Genomic DNA, 23870 nt, shown 5'->3' with positions numbered 1-23870 from the left:
AAAACGGATCAAAATAATTTAAAACAAGAGCCAGAGAAAATACGTTACATTGTATCAACATTTTTATATGAAAAAATCTGTTAAATTTACGGTAAAATACCGGCAGCTGTGGTTGCCAGAAATTTGACGTAAAAATACGGTAGCAACATTTTAGATTTTAGAGACTTAAATTTACAGTAATAAACCGTATTTCATTATCTGATATAATGTTAATTGACTGACCTATTGAAGTATTTATATCTGTTTTGTACCTTAGTAATACACTGACAACCACCAATCACAGTGGAGATGAAAATCACATGATGAATTAAACATCATCACAAGCAGCTCTTTCACAAGAAAGTTAATACTAATATATAGAAGCTGCACAGTGTCATTCATACAAACAATAAACACCATCATGGTAATAACACGAAATGCAATAAACATTAATTTAACAACAATAAATGTAACATAAAACCCTAATGTCATAACTGATTAGAAAAAACTAAGAAAACTATGAACATAGTTATTAAAAAAAAAAAAAAACCATAAAATGTGAAGTGTCACGCAGGGAATTGTGGGAATGTCAATTTACGTTTTTTCACTGTAAATTATACAATGACTTGTTCTTTTTCACTTCCAAAAATTTTACAGTAAAATTACATTAAATGTACCGTTAGATCTATCACAGTTGTTTACCGTATATAGTAAGGAAACTTTCTCTTAACCAATTAACAGTTTTTCACTGTAGCATTTTTACGGTCTTCGACAGTTAAAATCATGATAATCTTTTACAGTGCAATACATACTACTGATTTCTGCTAATCGATTTCTTATCAAAACAAGACTCGAGTTACTCAACTACTTGTGGTTCATGCTACTGTAAATGAAAAGACATTAAATAAGGTTTCCCAACCTTTTTTCAGTCAAGGCACCCTTTAAAAATTGTAAAAAATGTGTGGCACCCTACACTAGTGTTGTCACCATACTACTTTGATACCTTGAAATGTGTAAATTTGTCAATACCACAGGGAAGACCTGCCGTATAGGCCTACAACTATATATATTTTTAATATTATCACATTTTTTTGTCCGTCCATTTAAAGTCTAGGAAATCATTAATTTCTTCTGAAGAGATCACTTTACATGATGACATATTTAATTAAAGCTACACTGTGTAATTTTTTTTGTTGATTCTTAGCAAAAAACACTTAGTTCTTTCAAAAATATATGTGCTCATTAATGTATATTTACTTCTTTCAAGTAATAAAGTATTCTCGTAAGTTTATAATCTGCCATTGAAAGTACATACGGTTGAGGGGTTCGAATGCCGGTCGCCATGTTGCGCCTCCATCTTGAAACTACATTAGCCAAAGAGGGACATACCTGTAAATTCAAGCTTCGCCTTTCACGCTTTACACTCAGTGACACAGAGACGAATGCGAGAGGGAGATTACTCGCGACTGCCGGCAGATCTGAAAGATTGCTGATGGAGGATCACGCCTATTCTCGAGGACATGTAGCAGAGTCGCCAAGGAAGCGAAAGAGAGAATTAAAACGTCAACGCGACAGGCAAATCAGCAAGACCAAAGTCAATACTGGAGTAACTTTTCCCAGATGGAAAGAGCTCATGAGGAGCAAAGATTTTAAAACGGACGCCGAAGTTGCCTGCTTTCTTCTCGACAGGTAATTCAGCCTATTTGTGTAAATTCGAAGTTTTATAGTTGCTTGTCTAACCATAGCATGGTTGTGCATAACGCCAGAACGACCTCTAGTATAACTTGCGTTACTTTTCCTCGCGTCAATGGTGAAAAAGTATTGTTTACCTTGTAACATAAATCTGTGCTGCGACGGATCACAGGTGATAGTTTTAAAGGCGCAATTGGACGAAGTCGAACCGGAAGCCATGTTAATCTTGGAATAATACGGCCACGGCAGGAGTTAAAACGCCCTCGAAATTGAAAGGAACAGAAACTAATATTCACTGGGTAGTCATATACAATTTCACCGCTAGATGGGGGAAAATATCACACAGTGTAGCTTTAAGGCTTTTATTTATATATAAACATTGCTCAATTACCATTGCAAATCTCACCTAAATGTTTGCTCACTCAGTGTATTTGTGTTTTTATATCGGGATAATTTTGTTATGATTGCACAAGATAGCTTGTTTTTAATATATTTTATGTAATAATTTCACAGTTCATCTCCAAATTAATGTAGAAACAACATAAAGACAGTATATTTCAAATAATTGTTTAATGCCATCTTTTTATGAATGAAGTGTTATTTGATTCTGATTGTCACTGCTGCACATGTGGATCCCACACGCTTCCCGTTTTCTCACAACTCTTAAAGGTATTGCGGAGGATTTTCTTTTTCCGGGTGGATCATCAAGACTATTGGTCCTCCTAGTTGTCAATCATTCTGGTGATATGTTTACGTAAGGCCGTCGTACGTGCTCGTCCCTAGGTAGTTTTCGCTTTCTGCGCATGCGCACTTTCAGGTGTACTGTATGTGTGTGGTGAGCTACGGTTTCAGCCATTCATTGAAGCTCGCCCGTTCTCACCGGGTTTTTTCAAAATGTCTGAGGGTCGCAAGAGAAAAAGTGTCTACGAATTGTATGACAAGAAGAGAAAGGCCTCTGAAGAAAGAAACAAGACCAGAGTGTTTTTGGGAGAATATTTCACACGCTGGCGTGCGCTAAAAGCACAGGTTGGGCTTCCCACTGACGCCTCAGTCGCGAAGTTTCTACTCGACAGGTAAAGGAAAGTAGGCTTGTATGAGCCATGCCGACAGCAACTTGTAAACAGAGCGTGCACGAGGAGAACTAGGCTCATGCATGCTCTCTCGTGCACACGTTTAATAGGCGTTCCCTCTCGGGAGCAGGGAGAGTGTTGCGCATGTGCATTTTTTCAAAAAGTGGAGAGGGCGGTTCTTTTCTAAAATCCGGGAAAATCCTCCACTATACCTTTAACGTTCATTTAAGACTTTATTTAACTAATTTAAGACTGTTCTCATGAGGATACTCAAAGCGAAAGCGCGAAAGAGAAGTCGACTCTGGCGCGCATCGTCGTGTGTGTCAGCATCACAGACAGCGCATTCTCTTTTATATTTTCTCGCTTGCATGGTTTAAAAGCATTTGCATGAAGAAGAACGTGATTATATAATGTAACGCTAGCCAAAGGATGACAGAAAAAAAACGGATGCTGCTTTAATTGCGTTAAATAGTTAAACTGAAAAACATTAATTTAGTTACCGTTAGTTACCGTTGACAGCAGCACGGACATAACCGATGTGTTGTGAATACGCGGCAAGACGGACGTTGTGACAATGTTTTCGTGTGTATTTGACCGTAAGCGCAACAAAGAAAAATAGGCAGCTTGATGTGGACGCACTGGGAATGAGGTACGGGAATAAAATCACGCGCAAGCGCAACCTCCGCAATTCAACGCCGAAAACGTATGATTTTCATTTTTATTATATTGTGCGCATTATTTTATTTTTTCACATACAAGCAATTTTTAAATTTTAATTTAAAAAAACAAAACGCTGGTTTAATTCATAGCCTAATGCAACAATTAACTCTCAAAACATTATTATTATGACATTACATATTTTAATTTTAATGTAACAGAGTAAAGCCAAATAAATAGCCGTTCTTGCCTTTCATTTCAGAGGCAATGTCCGCTTTTAGAGAGTCGTATACAGAAATGTCCTGTTGCTTCTACATGTTGTCACTTCTTCTTGAGTCTCTCCATCATTGTCCGACTCCGGTTTGAAAATTAAAGGCTAAAAGTTTTAGAAATTTTCAGTGCATGTCTGTGTGAGTTCAAGTTGTTGAAGCTCCGCCCCCTGTGCCGGGAGCAGCAGCTCATTCGCATTTAAAGGAACAGACACAAAACGGTGCGTTTTTGCTCACCCTCAAAAAGTTACAATATCTGTGGGGTATTTTGAGCTAAAACTTCACACACACACTCTGGGGACATCAGAGACTTATTTTACATCTTGTGAAAAGGGAATTATACCACCACTTTAAAGCCAAACATTTTGTTTGTGTTCAATTCAGTAGTGTCATTGCACTATTTACATTATTTCACAAAACACATCCTAGGACATTTTAGTATGTAGGACATGAGTTTATCGCAGAATAAATGTGCTAAGGGTCTTTATAGCCCCTGTCGTTCCTCTTATTATATTAAACAGACGTAGAGGACAGGAACAGCTGGGCCGAACGTTTTTGTTCCAGGAAGCGCCGCCGCATCTATGAATCATGTGTCTCATTCAGCTCCGTGAGAATAGCTCATTTAGCATTATAGATCTGAGCAGCTTTAAAGAGTTTAAAGAATGCCAGTCAATCAATCCAGTGAAAAGCTTTTGAATTTGCCCCGACATGCCATTTAAAGTGACAATGCGCATTTAATGCAGACTGAAAATTTCTGATAATTACTTCATGAGGCCAAAAAGTGAAAACTAACTTGTTGAAGCTGAAAAGCTAAACTTTGGCTTCTGCTAAAATGCATCCTTTATAATCAATAGATCTGTGTACACTGCCAAGTGCATGATTTTAGTAGTGTCGCGTCTCGTCCATTGCTCTCACTGTAGAGGGTTGACAAGAAGTGTGTCAAGAAACTAGACTCTCTTCACCTCATGCTCGTTTTGGAGATGTTGCTATGAACTAATGACTGGTTTCTGAGAAGAAATCTAATAGGAAGTGTTGCTACGTGCCTTACATTTATTATTAAGATCACTCTGTGATCACTTGACACCTCTGAACCAGCTCTAATTGCACAACCTCCAATATACAGAGTTCATTTAATTCACTATATATATATATATATATATATATATATATATATATATATATATATATACATACACACACACACACACACACACACACACACATAAATAAATATTAATATATAATTTACAAGTTAGTCAAGAAGGTATGGGTATTTTCTGACAATCTGTCAATAATTGTATCCCTTAAAACTCATCTTTGATCACCAAAATCACATATTTAAAAGTTTTTTCCTTGAAAAACAATTCTTCATGCCTTAAAATATCTTGAATGTAACTTGACACCCTTGCCTCATTTAGTATACGTGGTTCTATGAATATGCAAATGAGCCCCGCCTCCACTCACTCACTCAGCTCAGAGATCCACTGGTTGACGATCACACGTTGATCTGATTGGTTACAAGGTAGTTTGTGACGTCAGAAACACCAGCGATTTCAAAGCGAGTTTTTGAGACTGTCTTTGGTTCACTGCAGTTTTAAGGAGGAAATACTCAGCAATGGTGTCGACTTATGAGTTTACACATGGTCTGTCTTAAAGCATATTAAAAACACCACATAGACACATAAACAACATTAAAAGCTGGATTTTCACCACAGGGGGTCTTTAAAATAGTCAAATATCATATTATCACTGCTTGCAAATCAATAATAGAGCAGATTTTTGCTTTCCGTCTTGTATTTTATCATTTAAAGCCTACTTAGTTGCTTTTAAGATTAACTTGTCTGTAATCTTATTTGCAGTCATGGGATGAGAATGATGATAGTGTAATTATTATCAGTGAAGTATCGAATTTAAAGCAGCCTTTGCTTAAAGTGCTTCATTTCCAAATAAATCTGTACGTTCGTCGGCCGTGTGCTTTGTGGTCAGAGGAGACGCCACCACCGATGGCATGACTGTTCATCTCGAGCTATTTTTACTCTCACTCGTTCAACCACAAAGCCTCTCGGGAGAAATCGTAGAGGTAGAATGAGGAGGTGAGTGAGTTCATGTGTGTCTGTGTGTGTGTCCTTTTCCCCACGGCATATGTCTCCTTTTATTCGCAGCGATTTTATTTCAATGCTTTTTCTTTTTTGTTCCCAGAAATCAAAAGTACTAAAAACGACCTAAATTTGTTCACTTGAATGGTTCCTGTTAATATGATGAAAAATCTGAAGAGCCAAAGCAAAACTAAAGGCCTTTCAGCTGAAAGAAAACAGACATTTGAAACCTAATTCATCATTAAAACTACATTACTTCATTCAGAAATGAAATAATATTTATTCATACTAAACGACAGCTACAGGTTTTATTTTACTATGCAAAAAAAATAAAAAAAATGCATTGAAAAACAAAAAGCTCACAGCATCTTTAAAGACCCCCTGCTGTAGTCAATAATTGTCTCATCTCTAACTCATCTTTGATCACTAAAATTACATATTTAAAAGTTTTTTTCTGAAAAATGTGCAGAAATTCTTAATGCCTTAAAATATCTTGAATGTAACTCGACACCCTCGCCTCATTTAGTATGCGCGGTTCTATGAATATGCAAATGAGCCCCGCCTCCACTCCCTCACTCAGCTCAGAGATCCACTGGTTGACGATCACACGTTGATCTGATTGGTTACAAGGTAGTTTGTGACGTCAGAAACACCAGCGATTTCAAAGCGTGTTTTTGAGACTGTCTTTGGTTCACTGCAGTTTTAAGGAGGAAATACTCAGCAATGGTGTCGACTTATGAGTTTACACATGGTTTGTCTTAAAGCATATTAAAAACACCACATAGACACATAAACAACATTAAAAGCTGGATTTTCTGGGGGACTTTAACACATTTTTATAACATTTGAATAAAAGGTGCAAAGAATACAGAATATGGCTTATTCAGCACACTTTTTCATCCAGTTGAATTTGCATTTTCAAAACTTTGTCCTAACCAGGCAATAAGTAAATAAGTAATTTCTCTGTTCACACTGAGGCCGTGTGTCCACCAAAGCGTATTTAGCCAGCTGAAAACGTTAGCCGCTCTGCTAAACGCCTAGCTGTGGGCGCTTGAGAGTGTTTTGGTAGCGTTGCGTTATTTTTCAGTTGAGACGCTTTGCTTGTTGTGATACGGAACATCCGCGAAAGTGTTACTAGTATCTCATTTCACACATATTTTGTTTCTGTGTTGATTCTATATTAAAATGTCGATACAATGTAACGTATTTTCTCGGGCTCTTGTTTAAATGATTTTGTTCCGTTATTTTGCTTCTTGTTGTCGTCTGTTGACGTTGTACAAGCAGAATGTGGCGGTTGGTCGGTGTGGTATTAGTCCCGCCCCTCCTCCACTGTGATTGGACGGTTGGGTAAAAAGTGACAGTGATGAGCGCTGCGTTTTACCCAAAGTTGAACATTCTTCAACTCTCGGCGACCTGTAAAAAACACAGAACGCTCAGCGCCTCAGCGCGAAAAAGACACTCAGCGCCTCGTTACGCTCATGCCGTTTTAAAAAGGTGGCGCTCCCATTGAACACAATTGAAAAAAATACGCCAGCCGCGTGAAAAAACGATTTGGTGGACACACGGCCTGAAAGCAAAAATCAAAAACATATCCAATACTTAATACACTGTTATGTGGAGCATCATAATGTCATAATATGTCTCATCACTTAGTTTGCACTAAAATGACAGTCTACACATCAAAGCTACTGTAAATCCCTTTCATTATAATCAATGAAGCTGTTTACTCTTGAAACGCTTTTACTAAACGTCACAGATGTACTGCGGTATAAGCGGTATAAGTTTGAGCCATCATTAACTGCAGTGATACTGTAGGCGTGAGATATCTCTATCACCTGCCGTGCTTCTCCGGCTCTGCTGTCTGTGAGTTTCTTTGTGCAAGCGTGAATTGATTTTCTCTGCTCTTCGCTCGCTGAGCGTCTGTGAAAGTGTCAGCGTTTCTTTTTTACCCGTCCTCATTTGCTCAGCTGCTGATCGGAAGTATTTGCGCTCACTCCCAGCATTCATCCGTCTAAATCAAATCCCCGCTTCCCAGAGGAAGCCCATCTCCTAAATGACTCGCTCACGTTGTCTAACGTTAATTTATTGGCCCAATGAAGGTTCACATAAGTCACAGATCAATAAAACTCAACATGGGATTTGGAGCGTCTCCAGACACATGAATCTCTCAGACGGCGTGCGAACGGACCGGTCCCGTCAGAACGAGGCCAACGCTTTAACTTACATGTTCTTCGTTACCTTAATGACGGCAGTGGCACTTTGTCATTTAGGAAATGAAAACCGCACCCTTTCTTTTCTAATCCTTTAATCCTCAAAGGAGGAAAAACCAACATCATTTCAGCTTGAAGAGGGTTTTACAAATTTCTATTTCTATTTCTATATATATATATATATTATATTATATATATATATAGTAATAGAAATAGTATATATATATATATATATACTTCTCACTACATATATATATATATATATATATATACATTTCTGCATTTATTTCAGACAGTTGCCAAGTTAATTTACCTTGAAAATAACTATAACTGAAATAAAAATTAATAAAACTATATAGACATAAAAATGACATAAAAAACTATTCCTCATAAAAATGACAAAATTTTATTTCAGCTTTTTCAAAATATATAATTTTCATTTAGTTTTCCCTGAAAATAACTAAAACTTAAATAAAAATATATAAAATATTTTTAAAAATCCTAATAAAAATGACAAAATTGTATTTGAGCTATTTCAAATGTTTTCATTTTCATTTAGTTTAACTTGAAAATAACTAAAACTTAAATAAAAATGAATAAAAATATACATATTAAAAAATCCTAATAAAAAATGCGAGACACAATTTTATTTAGCTATTTCAAAATTACTCATTATATATATGTAAATATTGGGGTCATAAAGATAATATAAGATGAAGATAAAAATATCGTTTTTTAAAATCAGTAAAAAAAAAAAAATGTAGCACTAAAATTACTAAAAACTAAAATAAGCTAAATAGAAATATTTACACACACTAATTGATTTGCTGCTTAATTATTATTAGTCCTCAATTATTGATCATTATTAGCAAAGTTGAAAACAGTTCCGATTTTTGTGGAAACTGTGATACATTCAATTCTTTTAGGATTCTTTGATGAGTATAAAGTTCTAAAGAACAGCATTTATTTGAAATGGAATCTTTTTGTAACATTATAAATGTCTTTAATGTCACTTTTGATCACTTTAACAATGCGTCCTTGAGGAATAAAAGCATTCATTTCATTTTTTGAAACAAAATAATCCTTTGTCGATTTCCATACAAATCTGATAATTTCAACATTGATAATAATCATAAATGTTTCTTGAGCATCAAATCATCATATTAGAATGATTTCTTAAGGATCATGTGACACTGAAGACTGGAGTAATGATGCTGAAAATTCACAGGAATAAATTACATATAATATATTCACATAGAATACAGTTATTTTAAATTGCATAAATTTTTCACAATATTACCTTATTAGTTGATGAAATAAATGCAGCCTTGGTGAGCAGAAGAGACAGAAACATTAAACTTATTAACTTATTGACCCCATCTGTGTCACAGTGTATGATGTGTTTGTGTCCTCTCCATTATAAGTCACAGCTTGACCTTTCCACATCTGAGTCTGCAACAGTAATGACTCCTTCATCTTCAGGTGTCTTTTAGAGAACATCATTTCAACCTTTGCTTTGTGATCCTTTTCAAAAAAGGCAGTGAAATAAAGGATATAATGCACAGCATGTAATGATTTTAAAGCAAACCCGTTTTCCCGTCATGCTCCTTCATATATTGTCATTGTGAGTTACATTTTAGTTTCTGTATTAGTGTTTTGTTGCTTGCACAGTCATCTTTAGTTATTCCCTTACAGCAGCTGAAGTGTTTTAACATTGCCGTCTGCAGTCCGACCATGGGCCGCTCACGCTGACTCACATTAGCGTCACACGCTCACTAGCATTTCATCTGTCGGATATCAAGCTCTTCCACTTGCATAAGATCAGAAGTGACTCACATGAATCATCTCTCTCTCTCTCTCTCTCTGTCTGTCTGTCTGTCTGTGTCTCTCTCTCTCTCTCTCTCTTAATTTTTTTTACATCAATTTACAATGCTAATTTAATTATTTAAAGTATTATAGTAATTTTGTATTTATTTTTATTTTATTATTTATTATAAAAAATTTTTTTTATGTTATGCGACTTCTAATGCTACGTTTTTTCATCCCTGATTGTTTTAGAGAATAAAGTATATTAAAAGTAGGACTGACAATTTAATTATTTTTTTTATTTTTTTATTTAGAAATATTTTTTATTTAGAAATATTTTTTTTAATTGACTTATAAAGGTATGTTATTTCATCCCTGATTTTTTGGAGAATATAGTATATTAAAAGTAGAACTCAATTAAAATTATTAAAATTATAAATTTATTTTTTAAAGAAGAAAGTACTATTAAAAATAGGGCTGTCAATTTAACATGTTGGCTTATTTATTAAATGTATAGTTTTTTTTTTAATAATAATTTATTTATAAACTATTATTTTTTTCATGTGTTTTATCCATTTTTAATATATTTGTATTATTTGATTATTACTTATTAATTGACGTCAAATGATACGTTTTTATTTTTTTAGAGAATAAATGTTAAATAAAGCAAGGGCTGTCAATTTAACATGTAGACTTTTCAAAATATTTTTTATTTATTTTTAATGTATTTTTATAATTTGATTTATTGACTTTAAAAGCTACTTTTTCTAATGTATATTTGATGATTTGCTGGTCTGCAACAATGATGTAATTTGATATTATATATAGTTTGATTAATCAGTGTATCATTATTCATTTGATTCCATTTTTAATTGATCGACTGGCCTAATGTAACCTCTCGCAGACTGAAAGAGTTGTGTGTGTGTGTGTGTGTGTATGCAGTGAATGGTGCGTTTTGCTCTCTCTCTCGGGTCGTGGCCGAGATTGACCAGCACCTGCTAAGGGAGCGACCGCATGTTGTTTGCTCTTATCAGCGGCTCTGTTTGCGGTAATTAGAGCCTTTACTTCAGTCTGTGTGTGTCCAAACACAAGCCTTTCACAGAGCCATAAAGAGACGCTCACAGCCCATTTTATAATTGCTTGCGGTTCTAGATCATCATAAAGCCTCCTAATGGAGCCTGATGCTTTATTTTTTTGGCCACTCTGTGTGTGTGTGTACGTGTGTATGTGCGTGCTTCTCTTTTTGTATTTTGTGTGTCGCTCATTGGATCTGTCTGTGGCAGATAAGAGCAGGATTCGGGATTTGCCTGTTTGTCATGGTCCACTTCACACTAGAGGGCAGTGTTATTGGCACATGCATGGGAAGACCAGTAAGAGTGTACTCACACCAGGTAATATAAACCATGCCTTAACTCTCCCTGTCCCGCATGGAAGAGGTGGCCCTGAGCACTGTTCAGTTGGGCTTGGTATGCATGTAGTGTGATCGCTAACACCATGTACTAACCAGACGCGATGCGATAAGATTCCAACGACTAATAATTTGTCTGTCCACACCAGAAGCGACACGACTACGAGATGCGTCAAAGTAATCAAAACCCACAGCCAAATAGAACTGTGTGTGGGCAGAGTCAGCCAATCAGAACAGCGTGTGGGCGAAATCAGCCAATCAGAACAGCGTGTGGGCGGAGTCAGCCAATCAGAACAGCGTGTGGGCGGAATCAGCCAATCAGAACAGCGTGTGGGCGTAGTCAGCCAATCAGAACAGTGTGTGGGCAGAGTCAGCCAATCAGAACAGTGTGTGGGCGGAGTCAGCCAATCAGAACAGCGTGTGGGCGGAGTCAGCCAATCAGAACAGAGTGTGGGTGGAGTCAGCCAATCAGAACAGCGTGTGGGCGGAGTCAGCCAATCAGAACAGCGTGTGGGTGGAGTCAGCCAATCAGAACAGCGTGTGGGCGTAGTCTCGTGGTCTTGACGGCACTCAAGAAAATGGATAAGAAGCTACATAATCAAATTCACAAATATTATTTACACCATTTAAACATTATTGAAAACACATAGGCTACTGAGTTACTAAAACAATCTTTGTCAAAGAATACACTTTTTATGCAGAGGGTTTGAAACAGAGCCCATTATGAGCTCATTAGCATATGACCGCCCACATTTACATATCAACAGCCATATTAATAATAATCCATAACAAAGGCTAGAGAGAAAGTGGAAATGATCGTGTAAACTACATTTTAATGTTTTTGGTGCAAGAATCCGTGACTAATATTATAACTGGTCAGCTGGGAGAGATTGCATGCTACAAAAGTGTAAAATATTACCCTTTAGGGTCCATAATTTGCTGTATTGCATCCACCCACCCAACCCGCGCCATTGCTACTCCCTGCTGTACTGCTCCATCACCATGGTAACCCCTGGCAGGTCTCCGCTTTTCCCTGCTAAATTTGGGAACAATCTGGTATAAGAAGTTAAACGACTTCCTGCTCTCATCCATCAAGCCTTGTGAAATATTATATGAATATTATTTAAATGATATGGGATAAAATGAGTCCAATGTTAGGTTTGCTGTTGTGGTTCCCTATAAAAAAAGTATTAAAGGTGCATTGTGTAATATTTAATCTGGATCTAATCTAATCTGTTGACAGAAATGCAATATCATATACACATCTATATTTTCAGTGGTGTATAAAGACCTTACTTAATGAACCGTTATGTTTTTATTAGCTTATAATGAGGCATTTCTGTCTACACACACCGCGGGTCCGCTTACATCGACATGTTTCTACGGTGGCCCTAAACAGACAAACGCGTTTCGTCACTATGTTGTTCTTCATGTAAAGAAGCTATAGCTAAAGTCAGCGAATAAAACACTGACACAATGATGAACAAGTGACAATAATATTCGCAATAACATATCGTTTTACTGAATAATTAAGTAAACCTAATTTCGTAATTTATCTTTGTAAAGAAACCTCTTGCTTTAACTGGCTACTCTCTGCTGTCTCAGACGACGACATCACTTCCTGTCGGCCACCGTAACTTCTGTTGGGTGCAATTCGCAACTAAAATGACACACTGCACCTTTAACTACACAGAAAAAAAAAATAGTGTAGGATAGAAACTAGGGGTGGCACGGTTCACAAAACCCACGGTTCGGTTCGTATCACGGTTTTAGGGTCACGGTTTTCGGTTCTGTACGGTTCATGTTGTTGTTTTTTCTTTTAATCTTTAACACTCCAAAAATTTACGTCACCCTGAGGAAACTTTCAGTGGCCCTGGAGGTCCATCATCTGTAGAGCTACGTGGGCTGTGTTGGACCGTTATTTGTCAATTTATCCTCGTGTCTCGTCATCATAGGCGGGACATGTCCCCACCATTTTTTGCCAGGGTTGATATTATCTTGCAGCACGGGTGTACCAATACAAATAAATAAAACATTTCCAGTTAACTAGCAAAGTATTTGTTTCATTCGTTTGTTAAATAAGAAGCAATTTAGCGCTGAAATGTGTTTTTTTAATCAAGTGATCAAAGTGCTCGTTGCAGTTGCGATCAGTGGTGCTGATACAGTGTTCTCGTGGCTCGCGCACACACCGCAGCGGCCGCACATTCATCACTCGGACGCGCGCTTCAATCCATTGAGGAGACTCAAGGCTACTCGTTCCGATTAAATAATAAAACAAAATTCATACAAATCGGTCCCTGCTTGATATACAACCGCTGATAAACATAATCGGTTTTGATAAAGAAAAAAATATATACGAGCGCAGATTAGAACTCAGAACCTTTGATACGCTTGGCAAGTTCTGCCACTGGACCATTAGGCTACGTGGAACAGTCGATCTATGTAGCCTATTTATTCACATGAAAAAAACAACATATAGTGGAGTAGATAGATCTCATTAAATGTCTAGGTAAACTCAGTGTACTATATAAATCGATTGCTGGACATTGTAATGTAATTCTACATATGTCTGATTTATGATTTAGCATTGTATTAGCACGGGCACGAGGCTACATTGCGCATGCGTCGAACCGTGCAAACCGCGCGACGCACACGCGCACCGAACCGAGACAAGCGAACCGAACGGTTCGGATGTTTTTTCATGTACCGTGCCACCCCTAATAGAAACATCTTTCACTCAGAAATTGCTAGTAAATTTCACAAATAATTACAGAGTAACACATTGAATGAAGCGTGACATTTTGAAGTCTCATATTTGATGATCATTGATGCTGTTTATTAATGTGAATCTGCTTTGTATAAGGCTCTATGTAAATAAAGGTGACTTGACTTTAAAGACTGAAATAGTATTTTCTTGTAAAATGTACTGTAAAAATCTTTGTTTTATTTACAACTTCAACTTTATTCTACATCGCTACTTTTTAACTGTTAATGCATTATTGTCGCGTTAACTTGCCATAAATTCAACACGAGAGAGATGTTCTTCACACACAGTATGAGTTGCAGTCTGACACGTTTTTCTGCACCCTTTTGATTGACAGGATATAATCGGCTCTGATCATCGGCCGATACCGAATATTGGTCGATACATCAGTGCATCTCTAGTTACTGTAGTATTTTGGGTTTAAACTAGGGGTGGAACGGTACACAGAAGTCACGGTTCGGTTCATACCTCGGTTCAGACATCACGGTTCGGTACGAGTTCGGTACAATGGAGGAAAGAGCAAAATAAAAATGCAGAAGGCTTGTGCATGTCTCAGGCTGTACCACCAAAGGAAAATAAATGTCTTAAGCCTTGTATTTTTTAAATAAGTTTTATTAATAAAGTAAATGCATAGAACCAGTTTATTGTAGTGCACTGACAATGGTTTTATATAATTAGTTTATTAATTAAATTAATAAAAAGACAAAAAGACCTGGAGATATGTTTGGTAATTGTACCTGAATGAATTTAAAATTAATTTGCTATATTTCTGATCAATATATTTGTTTTCCTTAAAATTTTAATTAACAGTACCTTTATTCTCATCTGAATTATAAATAATTTATTTCTGTACAAAATAATACTACCATTAAAAACAAATTTGATTTTCTTTTAATCAATGTAGAATGTGTAACTTACTCACTGTGTTGTGTGACAGTTGTAGGTTACAGTTTGACAAGAGTTTACAGTTTGACAAAAGCACAATGTTGTGTTTTATTGCGAGTGTACACAAATATAAGTAAACACTTTGCAGTTTGAATGATGTCCTGTATGAACAAAATGACGGAGTATGTTTTTATGTTTCCACTGTTCGATCGCGCCCGCGCCTCACACACACACGCACGCGCACGCACGCACACACGCACACACACAACATATTCCAGCATTGCAAACTTGACATCGCAGCCTGTCCATTATAGCCTGTCTATGATTATAGCCACGGAGCTTCAAAGCTAAGGTGGAGCTACAGATTAGGTGTCCCTAAAGAACCCGCGTATCTAACAGTAGTTCCACATTACATTAATTAATTTGCACGCAAGTTTTATTTATTTTTATACCGTGTATTCTCCGTGTGTATTCATGCACCGAACCGTGACGCCCCTACCGTTTCGGTTCAGTACGAATACATGTACTGTTCCACCCCTAGTTTAAACTGTGGGGGAAAAAAACATGCACCAATGCTATATTTTCTAAATGTCATAATCATTTTTTAACAAACAAGTATTCATTACTTCAATGAGCTCATTATATCTGCATTAAATTACTACATTGTTTAAATTAATACATTTTTAGCTAACTGTGATTTTGTATATGTACATTCCTGAAATACATAACTTAGACCGTTACCTCTGATAACAGATCACTCTAAATTGTAATGTGGACTCATGCATTTTCTGTAAAGCTGCTTCGAAATGATGTGTATTGTGAAAAGCGCTATACAAATAAACGTGAATTGAACTGAACTGAATTTTAAAAAAGTGTTTAAGAATTGAAATGAGTGTCTGAACTAACACAGCTGTTTGGTGTGTATTTTTAAGGATACTGCGGGACAGGAGAGGTACCGCACCATCACTACGGCGTATTATCGTGGAGCCATGGGTTTCATCCTCATGTACGACATCACCAACGAGGAGTCGTTCGGAGCCGTCCAGGACTGGTGAGTGACCAGTGACGATCGGAGACAACATGACGTGACGCCAGCGTTTGCACTGATCATGCAGAGACACTTGCAATATTTGAAGCAGAAGGCAGTATTTCAGCATAACAGATTGTGTGTGTGTGTGTGTGTGTGTGTTTAGGGGTTGGGTTAGTGTGTGTGTGTGTGTGTGTGTGTGTGTGATGGGTAGGTTTTGGCGAGGGTTAGTGTGTGTGTGTGTGTGTGTGTGTGTGTGATGGGTACGTTTTGGCGGGGGTTAGTGTGTGTGTGTGATGGGTAGGTTTTGGCAAGGGTTAGTGTGTGTGTGTGTGTGTGTATTTGTGATAGGTAGGTTTTGGCGAGGGTTAGTGTGTGTGTGTGTGTGTGTGTGATGGGTAGGTTTAGGGGTCGGGTTAGTATGTGTGATGGGTAGGTTTAGGGGTCGGGTTAGTGTGTGTGATGGGTAGGTTTAGGGGTTGGGTTAGTGTGTGTGTGTGTGTGATGTGTAGGTTAAGGGGTTGGGTTAGTGTGTGTGTGATGGGTAGGTTAAGGGGTTGGGTTAGTGTGTGTGTGATGGGTAGGTTAAGGGGTTGGGTTAGTGTGTGTGTGTGTGTGTGTGATGGGTAGGTTAAGGGGTTGGGTTAGTGTGTGTGTGATGGGTAGGTTAAGGGGTTGGGTTAGTGTATGTGTGTATGTGTGTGTGATGGGGAGGTTTTGGGGAGGGTTAGTGTGTGTGTGTGTGTGTGTTGGTTTTGGGGAGGGTTAGTGTGTGTGTGTTGGTTTTGGGGAGGGTTAGTGTGTGTGTGTGTGATGGGTAGGTTTTGGCGAGGGTTAGTGTGTGTGCGTGTGTGTGTGTGTGATGGGTAGGTTTAGGGGTTGGGTTAGTGTGTGTGATGGGTAGGTTTAGGGGTTGGGTTAGTGTGTGTGTGTGTGATGGGTAGGTTAAGGGGTTGGGTTAGTGTGTATGTGTGTGTGATGGGGAGGTTTTGGGGAGGGTTAGTGTGTGTGTGTGTGTTGGTTTTGGGGAGGGTTAGTGTGTGTATGTGTGATGGGTAGGTTTTGGCGAGGGTTAGTGTGTGTGTGTGTGTGTGTGTGTGTGTGTGTGTGTGTGTGTGTGTGTGTGTGTGTGTGTGTGTGTGTGTGTGTGATGGGTAGGTTTAGGGGTCGGGTTAGTGTGTGTGATGGGTAGGTTTAGGGGTCGGGTTAGTGTGTGTGATGGGTAGGTTTAGGGGTTGGGTTAGTGTGTGTGTGTGTGATGGGTAGGTTAAGGGGTTGGGTTAGTGTGTGTGTGTGTGTGTGTGTGTGATGGGTAGGTTAAGGGGTTGGGTTAGTGTGTGTGTGATGGGTAGGTTAAGGGGTTGGGTTAGTGTGTGCGTGTATGTGTGTGTGATGGGGAGGTTTTGGGGAGGGTTAGTGTGTGTGTGTGTGTTGGTTTTGGGGAGGGTTAGTGTAAGGGGACAGAACTGTTTGGACAGTATAAAAACCATTACATCTATGGAGAGTCCCCACAAAAATAGCGAACCAGACTGTGTGTGTGTGTGTGTGTGTTTGCAGAAAAAATCTGCAGTGTTTAAGAGAACTATAAGCAAGTTATTGTTCCATCAACACAAATGCCGTGAGTGAGACGGCTCTGAAGGAAGTATGAATATCTCTAGTTCACACACATCATCATCACAGCACTTTAGTGATTCATTGTTCGGTGTAAAAACAGCAGTGACGAGGCCAGAGGTTTTAATATCTAAGGCCCTGTTTACACCTGGTATAAAGACGCGTTTTGGTCGATCGGATCACAAGTGGACGACGCTAAATACAGGTGTAAAACGGGGTCTAACACGTTCTGAGCTTGTCCACTGTCGACCACTTCCAGAGGTAGTGGAAAACGCATTCGACTGGATTGCTTTCGTAGTGTAAACACTCGAATGTGTTCAAACCGCCACAAAAGGCCGTCCACTCTTCACCTACTGACTTAATGAGTAACATTATGGGAAACGATCTAGCCAGACGGGATTTAAACTTTATCAGCTGAAGACACAAGTTTGATTTGAAGATGAAAAACGTATCAAGCACAAAGTTCTCTCACCGTTCCTGATTTCGTTCGGCTGTTTTTCCGTCGCCTCCGGTCGCGTTCATATGTAAATTGCGTGAGCTTATTTTATCCATTAGATCAAAAGATCTGAAAAAACCCATACATTTACCGGTCCATAGACCCTCCCGTCGAAGAAATCAGGACAGAAGTGGCTGAAAGTGGACAAAAGAGACGGATTAAAACACCAGGTGTAAACAGAGACTTTCACCATATTTATTATTTAGATTAATTTATATTGTACAATTTTGGGTATGGGTATGTATTTTGTGGTGGAGAAAGATATTATATTTTGATGGGATATTATGAATGCAAGCTTACACTGATTCATTGATGATAAGACGTTTATTAAGAGTGTAAATAGGGTCTGTTTTGAATGATGTAACCTGAACAGTCCTCTGTGAGCAGTTAAAGAGGCCGTAGAGGAAAAGTAGCATCACTGAGTCTTCAGGAATCCATCTGGTTAATATTTAACAAGAGTCATTTAAATTTCTCTCAGTATTAAAGGGCAGCAGGGCTCGTTCAGGGCTTTACGGATGCCGCCCTATCGATCCGCTCCGCTGGGTGTTCGGCTGTGGTCAGTGGTTGATGTAATTAGCGTGAGACGAGAGACTAATGAACATCCGGATAAGAGGCTGAGGAACTGGAACAGAAAGAGTAGAGCAGAGGGAAGGCGACTCGGGTCAGATGCTGAGTCATTACAACCGCAAAACGGCTTGATGTCTGAGCTTTATTACTTTATTAGGCAGAAATAAGACCTGAATTTACTGAAAGGACAGAGCTGGAGAGGTGAATTTGCAATTATACTGCCTCATCAGCAGATGTTATCTACCTGAAGTAATAGTTCACTCAGAAATGTAATTCTGTCACCATGTTGATGCTAAAATAAAAGTAAATGACAAAAAAAAATTATAATTATAGAGTCAGACATGAATAACTGTTGTCAAGTAGCTTCAATTCAGTGAACTGGTAAAAATAAAACCAAAAAATGTATACTAATCATTTAATAATAATATAATGTTAATAATAATAATAATAATTTAATAATAGAAATAAAATAAAAATTCTTACCCATTTCAGTAATTAGTTTTCCAGTCATTTTTTAAATATATATTAATTATTTAAATATTGTGTAAATAAATATTTAGTGAAATACTACGGTTTATCTCTATGGGCCCTATCTTGCACCCAGCGCAATTGACTTTGTACACCGACGCATGTATCATTCCTATTTTGCACCCACAGACGCACGTCGGTAAACTAGGGAATGAACTGGAATGAGCGAAAAGAGGAGGCGTGTTCCGGCGCAAATGTTCCCTGGTGCTATTTTGCAGTTTCAGAAAACAATTCCGCCTAATCTAGTCTAAAGTCAGTGGCGCGTTGCGCATGTTATTCAGATGCTATTTTAAGGGCGCATGCTTGGCCATAATCAATGTAGCGTGTGCACATCTAGCTTACACATTTTAACCGAAGCTAATTTGGGTGTGTTTCTCCATCCCCAATGTCACTTCTCTGTGTTTTACGGCCCTGACGAGAACGTCGGTCTCCTCGGCTGTGAACCGCTCCTGGCGTGCGCCTGGCAAATCCGCCGTTATAATAGCAATCCGCCATGGAACAAGCGCGCCTGCTCTTAAAGGGAATGTGAGATGTCGCTCTGATTGGTTTATTTCACGTTACGCCCAAACCACACCTATGAGTAATGAAACTACTTCAGATCAACACATTTTAGATTTGCGTCGGGCGCAAGAGTCATTTATCCCGCCGGTATAATAGCAACAGCGCCCGAGACCCGCCCACAAAGTTACTTGCGTTTCAGATCGTTAAAATAGGACCCTATATGTTTTTTATTTTGTACTATAAATTTTTGTGTTTTAGTCTCAATTATTTGTTTGTATTTTTCTAATTTAGTTGTCTAATAAACCTGGCATTGTATATTATGAATATTGTATATTGTTGGCTCTCGATACATAATATAAAAGTATCTGCTAAATGCATAAATGTAAATGTATTTCATGTACACTGAAAAAAAAAAGGAACTTAAAAATGGTTACATCCAAATTAACTAGTTTTATTCAAGTCAAAAATATTATTTAACATCACTGAATCAACCTAAATACATACATTTTTAATAAGTTAAATTATTATTATTAAATTTTTCCCTATTTTTATAGGTTAAATCAGGTTAGGCTATTTTAAATCAAATAGCTCTTTAAGCTAACAATTGCAGGTTGCCACTTTTACAGTGTAATTGTAAAAACTGCAAAGATTTTACCTCTTTAAAAAGCTACTTTTTCTTAGTAATTTGTCATGTGGTTTTTCAGAAGGGTAGCTTGACTATAGTTTAACTCCTTGAAATGATGTCTGGTGAAACTCAAGAGACTCCAGCTGCGGTCAGTGAACTGACACCTAATTAAACCAGACGGATGTGAAAACGCTGGGGAAACACAAAAGCAACTTATTAGAGTCTCCGCATTATCGCTGCGACATACATGAGCAAACGCTGTAATGTGTCGTGGGCTTTAGTGAATCTGCACCAGCTGTCTGCTGTTGCTATGGCAGCGAAACAAGCCTTTTAAAAACTGAGACGGCTATAAAACATTAGCTTTAATTGGGCGGCACACTGTAAAAAATTGCAAGGAATTTAAATATATTTATATAGCACCTTTCACACATACAATACAGCCTTACATAATCAAACAATATCACACCTAATAAAAAAATAAAATAAAATAAAATAACAAAATATGAAAAGTAATCTAATACAACACATCAAGTAGAGCTGCATGATTCTGGATAAATGGAGAATCACAATTTTGTTAGTTTAAAACAGAGATCATGATTCTCCCACAATTCTGAAATGACAACTAAACAAAGTAAGATGTATATTTACTAGAGGTTCTGAGAAAATGTCAATTGCTGGAGTCTATTTAAAACGTTTAATTAATCTGAATGAATTATTTAAATAAAAAATGAGTGAATGATTCAATGACTCACTCATTAAGTCTTCACTCGTTTCATCACTGCATGAATCAGCATTTTTGAATGAATGATTCAATGACAAATACATTTTTTAACAGTCACTTGCCGCCACCTACTGGTGTAACGATGAAATTTACACAATCCTTATTTTAAGCCTCAAGTTACTTTCAAAAGGTGATTTGCTGCTTCTGTTATAAACTTTTATCCCGGTACTTCTGTGATAATTTGAATTATTGTAAGAGAAAAAATGATACTGTGTGGTTGAAAAGACTGTTTGCTGGACATATGCACTATAGCAGTACAGTATGATTTTGTTTGTTTACAGTAATTTTTCCAATACCGTAAACTCAGAGTAAAAGCAAGATTTTTCACCGTACAACTGTAAAACCTTGACTAAAATTGCCAGTAGATTTGACAAGAAATGATGCAGGTATAAGTCCTACTGTGAAAGTAAATGCAGTTATTAACCTGGGATATACTGTATAACTTTTAACAGTGTATGTTTGCAGATGGAGCCCTGCATATACAATACAGAAATGCATCATCACGCAGTGTTGAAATAATGCATGCGCGATGCAGAAATGTTGTTTATACTGTATGTGGAGCATAATTGCATTGTGAGAGTGAATCGTAACATCCTTGGTTGTTTTTATCTAGGTCGACCCAGATAAAGACGTACTCCTGGGACAACGCGCAGGTCATCCTGGCGGGAAATAAGTGTGACATGGATGAGGAGAGAGTGGTGTCTGTGGAGAACGGCAGAATGCTGGCAGAGCAGTTGGGTGAGTTCACTCTTCCTGACCTCATCCCAAAACTATAAAAGTTTGATTCCTCCAGGGAAACTTCTGGACCGGTGGAGCCAGTCAGGTGGGTCAGCATAACTTACTTCTTAAAGGGTTAGTTCACCAAAAAGTGAAAATGCTGTCAGTAATCACTCTCCCTCATGTTGTTCCAACCCCGTAAGACTTTCGTTCATCTTCGGAACACAAATTAAGATATTTTTGATTAAATCTGAGAGCTGTCTCACTTATTTATAGACTTGCTAGGTAATGGAATCCCAGAAAAGTTAGTGAAGACATCGTGAAAATAGTCCAAGTGACTACAGTGGCTCAACCTTAAGTTTGTCAAGCGATGAGAATACTTTTTGTGCGCAAAAACAAACAAAAATAATGACTTTATTCAACTATTCATTTTCTTCTGTGTTTCTCTGAGTGAGTTCACGTAGTCTAACAGCGCAGAACTTCTGGGTTGTACTTCATAACGGAGGCTCACTATTGGCCGACGCTGGTCATGTGTGAGATGCGTGTGATGCTGGCCAATAGTGAGCCTCCGTTCTGAAGTACACCCCAGACGCGCTGCGCTGTAACACTACGTGAACTCACTCAGAGTAACACAGAAGAAAATGAAGAGTTGAATAAAGTCATTATTTTTGTTGTTTTATTGCACACAAAAAGTATTCTCGTCGCTTGATGAACTTAAGGTTGTAGTGTAGTCAACTCAAGGCTGTAGTCACTTGGACTATTTTAAAGATGTCTTTACTAACTTTTCTGGGATGGCAGATATCGATTACCTAGCAGCCTATGGAGGAGTGAGACAGCTCTCAGATTTCATCAAAAATATCTTAATTTGTGTTCCGAAGATGAACGAAAGTCTTACGGGGTTGGAACAACATGAGGGAGAGTAATTACTGGCAGAATTTTCATTTTTGGGTGAACTATCCATTTAATGGAGGGTTGGGAATCAAAAATCAATTCCAGTTCTGGAATCGAATACTTGAGGTCAGGAATCGGATACTTGTTATAAAATTTCGATTCCTCTTATCGATTCCTTTGTGAGCGTTTCAGTATGACTTCAAACCATTCAAGCACGAGGCGACTCTGTCTTCTGTGCTGCAGGCCCAGGCGTGTGTAACAGTATATTGGATCCGTGCAGCTCTTAAAGTGACAGCAGCCTAATATTCCTGCTCTCTATAACACTAATCAAACAACAAAAGACAGAGAAAATTCACTCGTTCTTGACTGAATAACTTTTGTAACTATATTTGTAATGTATATTTTATTTATAAAGTGCAGTGTTATTTTACATTTGATCACAGTTTCTGTACCTGAATACCTGAAAATCTTAAAACACGTCGTATCTTTGTACAGTTGCATCTATTTGTTGTGATTGCTAATTTTTTATTTGTTTTTTTTTTAAATAACTGAGTGTTTAATAATGCTTGAAACTTATATTAGTTAGTCTAGTTGTTTTTCTATGGTGTTTTTATACCACTGGCATTGTGCAAGTGCATAAGTGTTCTTTAGCCTGTTGATTTTTGTTCATGATATTCAGCTTCAATTAAACGTTTTGCAATAAGACTAAATTTGAATGATATCCACGTTTTTTTCCATCTTATTGGAATCGAAAATAGGAATCGATATGAATCAGAGTCGTTAAAATTCAAACGATACCCAACCATACTTCTTAACTAGTTTGGCTTCAAGACCCAGATTTTGCAGTGGACATTAAATAGTGACCCACCAGTCTGTGATATTTTCTTTTAGTTGAAATAGTTTTGTTCATGTGTTTTTTTTTTTTTTTTTTTTTTGAGGATGAGAGCATGTCGTGCTGCTTACCAACTTGACAAATAAATCATATAGCTGAATAAATCATCAGCCAAAAATATTGATTTTGATCGTATACAACCTTTTACGTCAGCAACAAAGGATGAGAACCCATACACAAAAGAAATATATTTTGGAATATATGCAAATATTTGAAATTGGCCCAATACATATATTTCACACTTAACATCATATATTTTTGTTATATTTCAGAATATATTTCAATGTATTTGGAATATATGCCACATATATTTTGACACTTTTGGGGACCCATACAGAAAAAAATACATTGAAATATATTCTGAAATATAACAAAAATATATGATGTTTAGTGTAAAA

The 23870-nt window shown here is 37.5% G+C and overlaps 1 protein-coding gene across 1 annotated transcript in view; it reads left to right on the top strand.

The window, feature by feature from the left end:
- The window catches only part of LOC311284716 (ras-related protein Rab-3C-like), a 34419-nt gene that overhangs the window by 6249 nt on the left and 4300 nt on the right, over positions 1 to 23870 (top strand). The window contains exons 3-4 of the mRNA XM_084399928.1: positions 15769 to 15887; positions 21586 to 21710. Of these exons, the coding sequence (XP_084256054.1) occupies positions 15769 to 15887; positions 21586 to 21710 (244 nt within the window). The remainder of the gene's footprint in view (positions 1 to 15768; positions 15888 to 21585; positions 21711 to 23870) is intronic.

Source organism: Rutilus rutilus (genome assembly GCF_951802725.1).
Source record: "Rutilus rutilus genome assembly, chromosome: 25".
Classification (NCBI taxonomy): Eukaryota; Metazoa; Chordata; class Actinopteri; order Cypriniformes; family Leuciscidae; genus Rutilus; species Rutilus rutilus.
Note: the sequence above shows the minus strand (reverse complement) of the source record. Positions and strands in the feature narration are given on the sequence as shown.